Source organism: Larimichthys crocea, chromosome X (assembly GCF_000972845.2).
Source record: "Larimichthys crocea isolate SSNF chromosome X, L_crocea_2.0, whole genome shotgun sequence".
NCBI classification, from domain to species: Eukaryota; Metazoa; Chordata; class Actinopteri; family Sciaenidae; genus Larimichthys; species Larimichthys crocea.
Window position 1 is genome coordinate 28,918,369 of NC_040020.1, and position 11,213 is coordinate 28,929,581.

General features: G+C 38.9%; 2 protein-coding genes across 5 annotated transcripts in view; one reads left to right on the forward strand and one right to left on the reverse strand.

The window, feature by feature from the left end:
• LOC104938381 (dynein regulatory complex subunit 4) lies at positions 1–9,690 on the forward strand. Of its 2 annotated transcripts, XM_019254783.2 has the most exons (11): positions 1–125; positions 235–327; positions 1,020–1,217; positions 1,822–2,031; positions 2,113–2,167; positions 2,248–2,453; positions 2,945–3,106; positions 3,558–3,644; positions 3,722–3,931; positions 4,408–4,470; positions 4,563–8,950. In XM_019254783.2, exons 1-10 carry the CDS (start codon positions 123–125, stop codon positions 4,459–4,461), a joined length of 1,278 nt encoding a protein of 425 aa, XP_019110328.2. In that variant the 5' UTR covers positions 1–122; the 3' UTR covers positions 4,462–4,470; positions 4,563–8,950. The 2 variants fall into 2 exon arrangements, with proteins under 2 accessions (XP_019110328.2, XP_027139509.1); XM_027283708.1 differs by lacking the exons at positions 4,408–4,470; positions 4,563–8,950 and adding an exon at positions 9,582–9,690.
• The window catches only part of kif16ba (kinesin family member 16Ba), a 21,987-nt gene continuing 20,355 nt past the window's right edge, over positions 9,582–11,213 (reverse strand). For all 3 annotated transcript variants that reach the window (XM_010754768.3, XM_010754767.3, XM_010754769.3), the window contains 4 exons: positions 11,074–11,196; positions 10,103–10,192; positions 9,911–9,994; positions 9,582–9,759 (listed from right to left, as the gene is read on the reverse strand). In XM_010754768.3, coding sequence (XP_010753070.3) covers positions 9,598–9,759; positions 9,911–9,994; positions 10,103–10,192; positions 11,074–11,196 — 459 coding nt within the window. In that variant the 3' untranslated portion in view covers positions 9,582–9,597. The remainder of the gene's footprint in view (positions 9,760–9,910; positions 9,995–10,102; positions 10,193–11,073; positions 11,197–11,213) is intronic.

Below are 11,213 nucleotides of genomic sequence, written 5' to 3' on the forward strand. Positions count from 1 at the left end.
GAAAAAAAAATCAGCGGACGCTGTTGCCATGACAGCGGCTCTTGTTTAGCTCGTCGGCTAACAGTGTAGCTCAGGTTAAACCGCATGTGGACTCACTGCGTCGTGTCTGTGACTGTCCGACCATGGTGAGAGACTCCTGCTGGGTTTAGTGTTCACAACACGGTTAGCATGTGTTAGCTAACGGGAAAAGGTTTGAACAGAGTTACGTGTTGAAGGTGTATTTTTTCTTTCCAGCCAACCAAGAACAAAAACAAAAAGGCCGGGAAGGGGAAGACGTCTGCCGCGGTGGTGGACGGTCTCTCAGCCGTGGAGATGTCCAAGGATCAGGTCAGAGCTGCTGGGCGATGCTAACACAGCATCACAGTAACACATGTTATTGTCTGTGAAGTTTCAGCCTGAACCTGATATTTACATTTAGAAAATAAATTAGCACAAGATCATCTAGTACTTTACTGAAGTACAGCTTTGAGGTACTTATATTTACTTGAATCATTTAATTTAATACTACTTCACACAGACTTCATTCATACTGTGTGGACTGAGTTTTTGGACCTTGTAACTTACTTATTTTATTCGTTATTACTGTTACTTGTTGAGTCTTACTTACTTATTTACTTTAATAATAACCATTATTTATTTATTACATTTTAATAATTTTAATTGAACAAATTGTAGTAGGGTTGGCACGGTGGTGAGTTTGCATGTTCTCCTGTGTCTGCGTGGGTCTGGTCCTGGTGCTCCGGACATCCACTTAATAGGTTAATTAGTGACTGTGAATGTGACTGTGAATGGTTGTTTGTCTCTATGTGCCTTGAGATGAGGTGGGAGCTTGTTCAGTGTACCATGCCTCTCGCCTAAAGTTGCTGTGATAAGCTGCAGCTCCACCGTGACCCTGATGAAGGTCAGCAGCCCACTGCCACACTTTATAATGACTCCCCTCTGTGCAGGTGCAACTGACTTGTGCTAAGATCTATCTATCTATCTATCTATCTATCTATCTATCTATCTATGACCTTCAGCTGGAGGAGCACCTCGTTCTCCTCAGAGAGGAGCTGGACAAGGAGCGGGAGGAGAGGAGCTTCTTCCAGCTGGAGAGGGACAAGATCCAGGCGTTCTGGGAACTCTCCAAGAGGAGCCTGGAGGAGATGGAGGCCGAGCTGAGGAGCAGACAGAGGGAGAGGGAGGAGGCAGAGGAGCGCCACCGAGTGGAAATCACTGTGGGCTGCACGCACACACACTGCACACAGTTCTTAGGTTTATAATTATATTTAGGTTTAAGTTAATCACAAAGATATTTTATATTTACTGGAATGTCAATTGTGTGTTTGATTATATACCTGCAAGACACAGAGGTGCAGCCTGATAAGTCAATCAGCTGCTCTACTGTAGAATTTCTTTTATATTTAACTATGTTTTTTTTGTTGTATTCAAGTATTCATTGTAAGTTCTTTCCACTAGTCTGAACAAAGACATGTTATGGAAGCAAAATAGCCCAAAATCAGTGCGTAGAAAACACATTTCCGACTGTAGTCTCTTTAATTTTCTGAAACTTGATGTACTGTTGAATTCTTCTTTTTAATCACAGGCAGTCTGTGGTTTAATGCAGTTATCCTTAACTGTGTTGTAAGATAAATCTGAGAGGCTGAGAGATGATTAATAATGATGATCCGTTTTTTTTTCTTTCTAGGTTTTTCTTTAAAACAATAACTTGACGTGATCTCATCGTCACTGATTCACCAGAGTTATTGAATGTCACCAAATCACATTTGATCCGTGCAGTAAATTCACATGTAAACACCACATTTAATTATCCGTGTCCAGGTGTATAAACACAAGCTGAAGCGCGTCCTGTCTGAACACCACAACAACAACACCTCTGGGCTGAAGACAAACGTCACCACCTCGACGTCACTGATACAGAACCAGCATGCGCAGTCAGAGATCGGACATCAGAAGGAATTGTGTGGCTTGCAGGTTGACTTCAGGGAGAAGAAGCTTGACAACGAAGACTTCATCAAGGAGCTGAAGCTGGTGAGTCTGGTTTTATTTTTACACTCTGGTTTTGCCCCTTTTCTGTTTAATTTGAGCTAAAGTGAGCTCCTCTCTCAACAGAAACATCAGGTGGAGTTAATGGAACTGGCAAATGGCTATGAGAGGAGACTCAGAGGTGAATAAACTCCCACTCCAGCTCCCACAGTTAAATTCAGTCATAAAATCCATCTACCCTTCTGTTGTTTTTTTAAATAGAAATCGAGGTGAAATATCACAAGAAAATGCAGTCGCTGATGGAAGCAGAGGGCAGGAAGCGACGAGCCGAGATCAATGAGTTCGAGGACAGAACGAATAGTCGCGTCGTGGCTCTGGTGGAGGACCATGACAGAGCTCTGAGAGGTGCCGAGGAGCACCACTCTATGATTCAAACTAAACTACTGGAGGAGCAGAAGCTTCTGAAGGTGAGAACCTTAATGCCATGAATGTTGTGTTTTTGATGTAGTTAACAGTGTTTATATTCCAGATACACATTCACAAATGTGATTTCTATCTTTAAAAACAGCTTACACAGACAAGATTTCAGAGACAAGATAAAATAAAATTCTTATGATCTTCTTTTTTATTACTAATAATTTGTATTTTAAGAAGTTCACGCATCTTCTGTCATGAGTAAAATGTAATTCTTTGTTTCTTTGAGGATTTGAGACGTTTCTTACAGTAAAATGCCAATCAGAGTTTTAAGACAAATAATTCTCCCCCTTTTAAATTGTTCTTTTGCTTTCCCTGAAAGACTTCCTGCAGTTAGTACAAGTTATTTTATAACATTTGATTAAGTTTTTTTGAGTTGTACCAACCACGACTAGTTAACTAACGTTGACACATGAAATTCCACATGTTGTGTTCATAAAACTTAAACTACAGCGTTGTTGTTCATTCATTTGTTGTTTGGTAGGAAGAACTTGCAGAGATGAAGAAGCAGCATGCACGAGTGTACAAAAAGCTTTCAGCAGCCGAACGAGAGAACAAACGTCTGAATGAATCTCTGCAGGAAGCACAACAGAAGCTGCCCGAGCTCCGAAAACAGCTGGAAGACAACAACCAGGCCAAGACAGCGGTGAATGAATATTCATTAGTATATCCACAGAAGGGAATCTACGTTTAATTTTAATTTTTATAGATCTTCAACATGGTTTTCATCAACAGATTGTTTAAAGATAAAAGGATACAGACGTTATAGTTCAGCCTGTTTTGATTCAACCAAAAAGGATCACCAGTTATAATTTTGCATTCCTACATAAATAAACTTTATCATGTAAGCCACTTGAGGTTCAATAATCAACAATACATTTTCTCCATTATTGACATTAGATAGAGCTGATTGTTTAACGTCTAAACTTTAAACCTATTCATTAATTCCATTTTGCATAGCTAATACCAGCGTCTGTCACTTTTACTCTGTTTTACAGTTGAGTGGAGAATTTATTCAACAGCAATGAACCAATAAAATGTTATGAAATGACATAAAATTATGACTGCAATCCCTTTAAAACAATAATTATTTTCAGATGAGCAGAGCTCGAGTGAAGGTCATTGAAAAGGAACTGAGCGATTTGACGGTGGAGCACGAGCTGCTGCTGCAGGCGTTTGAAAAGGTAAGATACCTCATCACAAGTTTTACCTTCATTCTGCCTGGCAGGTGTCTTTATTTGCATATTTTGGTGTCTGCCAGGTTCAGCAGGAGCGTGATGAGCTGTTGAAGAAGCAGACAGAGGTCATTCTGGATGTACAGCAGAAGAACAGACTTAAGGAGCTGCTGCTGGAGAGGAAGTTAACAGCACTGACAGAAACTCTGGAGAAGAAGGAGGCGCAGCTCTGCGCTGCGCTCTCAGCCTCCAGTGTCGACCAACCTGCAGGCAGCAGCGCCGCAAACAAACTCGAGGTATGATTTTATATCTACATGGATGAAATATGCATCTTCATCTCGATTTGTGCAGCTTTGAGTATATTTGTATTAAAACAGCCTCCTATTAATAACCACGGAGTACCACAGGGTTCTGTGTTTGGTCCATTACATGAGCAATATTATCACTTCTACATAGACAAATATCCATTTTTATGCAGATGTATGAAAGTGGCTCCATGTCTAGATCACAGTCGACCTTTAATGTTCATCTGTTTGTATGTTATGATGTGTCACATCAACATCTTTACTTTGCCTTTGTATGTCAGACCATATGTTACATCGAACATCTAACCATACAAAACCATCCGTATGTTGTTTGTTCTGCACCTTTTGTATCACGAGGTGTAATGAACAATGTAGCTGGCAGGGGGCACTAGCAGGAATTAAAACTTTAGTCCTGCAATTGTTCTTCACATTTGTGTGAGCTTAAAGGATTTCTGTCCTGCTTGTAGGAAATATTGGAGTCTAATCGAGTCTCCAACAACATCCAGTGTGACTTGGCTTGATAGTGTAAGGTCAGTCATCACTTATTTAATTGAACTAAATATTCTGAGAGAAATTGCTGTCAGATAATGTGATGAAATAAACGTGTGACCGTGACCTGCAGGTGTATGACGACCTGTAAGAAGAGGCTGAAGACTCTGGGTGTCCCTCTGTATGACGTTACCTTCAGGCCCTCAGAGCAGATCATGGGTGGACACACTTGGGTACAGAACTCTACTGGACCTGCCTCCAATTACTGAACTCCACCCTGTGTGAGGTTACACTCACCCGCTCTACTACTACTAAACCTACTTAAAGGGTCTGTTCCTTTATCATGAAGCAGTTGGTGTTGATATGTTTACCAGGTAAACTTGAAATCACAAAAGTCACTCATGTTGTTAAACAACAATTAATATTTTTGTCACAATACTTTTTGACTTGAGACATTCAGATATTTTTAAGTTCTTGATTTTCCTCAATGGACTTATTTTTATTTGTTTGGCCTTTATTTTAATTGGTGTGTTTTTAATATTCTTCATCTTGAGCGCATCATAGTAAAAATAGTAACAGTGCCACTGTGCAAAAATACATCCTCTCAGAGCTGCTGGCACAACGGTAGACTTTTAATACCTGAAACCTTCAGTAGTGTCCTTATTGGTAACTGTCACTTTAATTTGAGTTATTGTCAGACCTGTCAATGATCATTGTAGTTTTCAGGCCAGATTATTTTGATATATTTTCCTGTAATTCTGCCTGAAAACAGACAAAAGTACATTTTGTTCAACAATTAAAGCAATAGTTTGACATTTTGGGAAATGTGCTTGTTTCTCATCCAGAAGCGGGGACTTTAAGTGTTGTTGCCTCGAGGTTGCCAGACAACCAGTGGAGACACACTTATCATACTGAGTACAAATATTCTGCCCAATAACAGACTAAAAAAATCGCAATGTGTCAGTTAAAACATAACTATAGATATTATAGAGATATGTGTTAATCATGAGCTTCAGAGGTGCTGGTTGGTGGATGTTATTACCTTTGTCTGATTCCAGCTTTCAAGTGTCTCCTGACTGTAGCTTTGTATTTACAGACATGAGAGGTATCTATCCTCTTTAACTCTATTCTGTCTTTAACACAACATCACATCTTCACATATGTTCACCTTCAAGAAAAACAAACAATCCAGACATGAATGTTGTGGTACATTCCCTTTACTGACATTCAATGTCAATAGTTTACATTGCATACAAGCATATCGTATAGAAAAACTATGCACATTAACATTTACAGTCTATTTACACACACAGTATGGCTTATGAAAAAAAAAAAGCAGTCAGTGGTTCATGTGTTCATATTCAGGCAAATTCAAATAAAACTGAACTGATGTCAAACCGGTTTGTGGAAGACTTGTTAGAAGCTCGATTTACTCACTGTGACGGGTTTATTTAAAAAATAAAATCAGCTCTGAAATATTTATTCAAGCACTGAGCTGCCGGAGGGACAAAACCTTCCCTCTGAATGAATTATTTGTCTTTGCATGTGTACTGAGTGGGGAAACTAGATAATCCACTTTAATCTGAGAAATCTGATCGATGAAAGATGTGTTTGAATTTGTTTAATGTCTACTCGTTTATCTTAAAGGTGTGTGGAGACAGATTTCAATGATCGCGTTGCTGTTTAAAAGCAAATATTTCTGCAGTCTTAGATGGAACGAGCTAACTTTGCAGCCTAGTAAATCCCAAAATGTCAGGTCACATCAAAAGTGTGCAGGGATGCCCCAGTCACATTTTTCCTTTGCCACGATACCGACTGTCGATCATCTATGAGCCATATCGGCTGATATTGATCGTATTATAGTAGCTGGTATAGCAGCATTTTAAAGAGATCAAGTACTGGAATAGCTTATTTTTTAAACAAAGTGCTTAAAATGTCGTTGAAATTCAAATTCTTATATTTTGACCAAAGTTTTATTCATCATCATCGTTATGATTAAATTGCTCAGCTTTTTTTCTTTTTTTAAATTCGGACACGTCACCGTCTCTTCATCTCCTTTCTTCCTCGCCTTGATGAGCTTGTTACTGAAAAAACTAAATATACCAGAGAGGTGTACATGTCATGCTGTATGGCTGGAAATCGATTGTTAATGGTGATTGGCTTTCGATTGCTGACTCCTCACTCCTCCTCCTCCTAACTGTCAAGTAGGAGCCACAAGTGGTCAACAACAGTTAGGCTAAAAACAAGACTCCCCTATTCTGTTGTAGACTACATTTTGGCCTCTGTCGTGGCTCCACACAAACTTTTGGTCTTAACTTGAATTGGAGCATCTGCAGATGCCATCTTGACTGAAAGCTGTCTGCTGTAGGACATATTAGAGAGGTCAAGATCTGCTAGTAAACAAATACAATGTGGGTCATTATTTGATTAAATTTAATTAATCTTGACCTCCTGATCGCATATTTTTACTGAATATTGGCTGACAATGATCAGTGACTCATGGATCCGGGCATCCCTTAAACTAAAAACAAAATTTTGGTGGCACTAAAACAATCTTTGGGATAACTCCACGTCTGGGAGTTAAAGTTGAGCTGTATCAAGTCCTGCCCCGATATGACTTCAAACTAAATGGCACAAATTATTGTATTATTGTTATAGCTCGTTGTAGTTGCTGGCACTCGTCAGCGTCTCCTGCATGTTTGAGAATCACAGTGAAGTTAACGAGAGAGAACAGTAAACTTCTTAGTGTGTCTTTGTTTGGAGACTGCTGTTTCATTTGTTTCCACTTGTTAGTCCAAAACTCTTTCATGTTTTAATTTCTTGATACGCCGGGTGTAGTTTTACATTAAAATATGATCTTAGCACAGCTTTCAGTAACAAAGCTTCCAAATATTGTTCTGTCAGCATTGTCAACACCATTTTCAAATAGTCACCAGAAAAATAGAAACTCTCCCGTACAACAGCTGAGATGTTAAATCAGTCGTGCGGTCCTTTTTGAGGCTGTAGTTTTCTTGTCTTATATAACAGTTGCTCCTCCACATATATATACACAGTAAATACGTTGGACAAACTATAAGAAACATTTCAGTAAAATGCAGTTGAACTATTGTTCAGCCTTAAAGATGACCAGATGAGTAGAATCCATCACTTGTCACTGTGGAGCTTCTATTTTTCTGGACACTGTGTAATTCATTTGTACGGGTAATTCAAAGGACCAGTGTGTAGGATTAAGTGGCATCTATTGGTATAAATGCTGATTGTAACCCCCCTCATGTCACCCTCTCCTTCTGTAGATATAAATGGCTCGATCTAAGTTAACAAGAACATAAATATTCTTGATTATACACTAATGAAAACATGTTATGAATATTGTATTCTGTGAATAGAGCCACTACATGTGACACACTGGACCTTTAATGTAAAAGTTTGTTTCCCAGATTAAAAACAGTTTTTTTTCTTGCTGCAATCACTTTCTCCTCCTCATACTGACCAATAAAAAAGTGACACTTTTAGTTTCTACAATACTCATACGCATTTAACTGAAGCTGTCCATCTTTCCATCTGTACTAAAAAGTCACTTTTTCACTTAAATTCTGCTGAAAAGCTCTTTTGAGTAACAGAAACTGAAAGCCTGAAAGGTGGAAAATCACTATGTGTGAAGAAACTTCTCCACCGTTGACCAGTATCACATCCTCATCGCTACAAAGCTAAACAGAAAACTACTCAAGATTTTTCCTGATTTGTCAAACTTAGACTGTTGAAGACTGACACCAGCTTCAGATGTAAACATAATGTGGACTGTGGATTCTGTCCTCCGCCACTTCAACTGAAAGTACATGAAGACCTTTTAATACTCAGTATGAGCCAGAGAAATGGTTACAACAAGAACATGTTTGTGTCCATGTGGCATCTGTTTTAAGACTGTTGTGATTCAGCAGGTGAGACCATGATAAGCCGCAGCAGGTCACGTTCTCTAACTACAAACAGTGCTGCAGTCACAGTGAGGGGACAATAACAGTCTGACAACAAGACTAATTACATTTTTTTGGACTTTGGCTTCAAACAAACATCACGTTACATCATACAACCAGGTGAATATTCACTCCCATTCAGACCACACAACAGACCAACACAAGCATGAATTTCGCTGTTTTTTTTCAACTGTAGCTTCGTTCTCAGAGACAATTTGTGTTTGTGATATCTTTTTTCAGGGACGAGTGTGGATTGGTTTTAGTGGTTACTGTAAACATGCTCTGTATAGTGCTGTTCATGGAAATCAAACCCATTGTCGCGTGAGTGTTAATGTCTCATGACAAGAGATGAAAATTCAGGGTCCATGTGTGTGATTCATCTACAGCTGCAATTAATGATCATTATTGATTCTTTTTTGTTTTTGATAAATTGACTGTTTAGTCTATAAAAAGTGAGAAATTAGTGAAAAATGCCCAACAGAACAAAGTTCATGTCTTCAGATGCACCATTTTGTCAAGTTTACAATATTAAACATTTAAGAAGCTGAAAGTGATGTTTGGCATTTTTGTTTGATAGACTACGTAAACAATTAGTTGATTATCAGAACTGTTCATTTTTTTGCTGATGGATCATTTAATTAAATCAACTTAATTGTTTCAGCAGTTACTCAAACGCTGTGGTTCTTCAGGATAAATCAGCACTCCTCCACTGAGCTGCTCTCAACCTGCCTGCGTTAATGTTTTTATTTCTACTTTTAGAGATACACAGCTGTCACTAGATGAGAGACTTGGCATAAATATCATAGCTGCATGTAAATATATTTAATATTTATTTTATTGCTAGAATGTGTGAAATGAAGTGTCGACAGAAAAAACGCTAAAGATCGTACAAAGTTGTCTCATTATAGACAATGAAAACCTGTTATACTTTTCTCTGGATATATAATGTAGAAATTAAACTCTTTAAACAGAGTGCCGTAGATTTCCTACCTTGACATTCATGATAAAGTTTCCACATGGACTAAGAGCTACAACAGCACCTGACGGGTTTGAGATCTTTGTCTCACCGGAGAGGAAACTGACCTGCAAGTTTTTCCTTCTTTGACCTTCTGAGGCAATTCACCCGAGCCGAGCCCTGGAGATAAAGGCACCAGATTTTTTTAATTTTTTTTTTTGTTCAGGTGCGTCATGGATGAGTCAACCGGTTCCGTGGCTGCTGTACTCGAAGACACCCTTCTTGAAGAACGGTGAAAACTCACAGACAGCGTGTTTGGTGAGGAGGAAACCACCGTCTGCATCGGCTCTGAGAGGAGAGCCAGAGGACGACAGCATCACCCGGAACAAGTTCCTCAGATAACGCTGCAAAACAAACAGCAGCACAGTGACCTTCCACATCCACAGTGCTAATATTTCTATTTCTAAGAACAGAGGATGGTAAGAGAATCAACCTCTTTGTCTATGATTTGTCTTTCTTGTATGTTTGATTAAAAAATTGATTCAAATGTCTTACCTCCAAATGATTCCGGCGCTCAGCGACCATCCGCTCGTCTCTGTTTCCAAACAGTTTCTTTGGAGGGAACTCGAGAGCTGCCAGCTGAAACAGAGAGACATCGCAAGAGCTTTCACACAGAAACCAAAGCCAGGACTCCCCAACAAGGTGTCTCAGCAGACAACATGGTACACAGATGTAAAAGTTGCTCACCTCTGGGTATTTTAATTTGAGGCTCTTGTGCATTTCCCGAAAGCGACTGTAACGTCTGAACACTGTCCACGTTTCATCCATCACAGCGATCTGATGGAAGAAACACACAGTTGAAGCCTCTGGGAATGTGGCATGAAATAGTAAAAAATCAAATATGATATCAAAGTTGAGTGTCTCATTAAGTATCCACAAGTGAAACAAAACGTTCATAACTACTGAAAAACCTAAAAAAAAAAAAACAGCTAATTTTGCCATTTAGATAATTTCTTAAGAGACTGTGGACGTGGCAGACCATGCTTTGATTGACAGCTCCCTCATGAGTACAGAGAGGAAGTCATTTTAACCAGAATATTTTCACATCTCACTCACACAGGATTTATTTCCATCAAACCAGAGTTAAAGATTGTTGGAACAGCAGACAGACTAACTGAGACGGTTTGGACCACTGAGCTAATCTTAGTTTGGTTAGAGGGAGAAACTTAAATTCAGAAGGTGTACAGTTGTATTGTTGTTTAATATTGAAAACAGGCGTATGAATATTTGACAGTTTATTATGAATCAGTGATTATTATTTTGAAATTAATATTTTTACAATGTGATAATGCTACTTTTACGTCCGAGATTTGAGTTTCCAAGAATAAAATCAAAGTACCTATTGCCTTTAATTTAGCATTTTCTGTTTTCATTTTATTCTATTATTACTTTGAATACAATTTATTATTCATTTTATTGAATATATCTGCACTTATTTCTGTCCTTATTCTGCTGTAACACCCTATTTTCTCCTCTGGGGATCATTAAAAGATTAGTTTATCTTGTCTCGTACACATCCAGACACATTTTATAACACATTTTTAGATTACAGTAGAGGAAACAAAAAGAACCAGATGAGACATAAGAAGGATGAACAGGTCAGAACGTAAATAATTCACGAAGAAGAAGATGATGGGGACACATCTGATTCAACTTACCTTCACCTCAAACTCAAAGTGCTCGTCCTTCCCCTGCCCGCGAAGAACATAACGAGGAATGTTAATTTTAACGGGCTCCTGAAGTCCATCAGAGCTCGTCCCGAGAGGACGAGAGACCAGGTGCTGTGGAGGAAGTCACC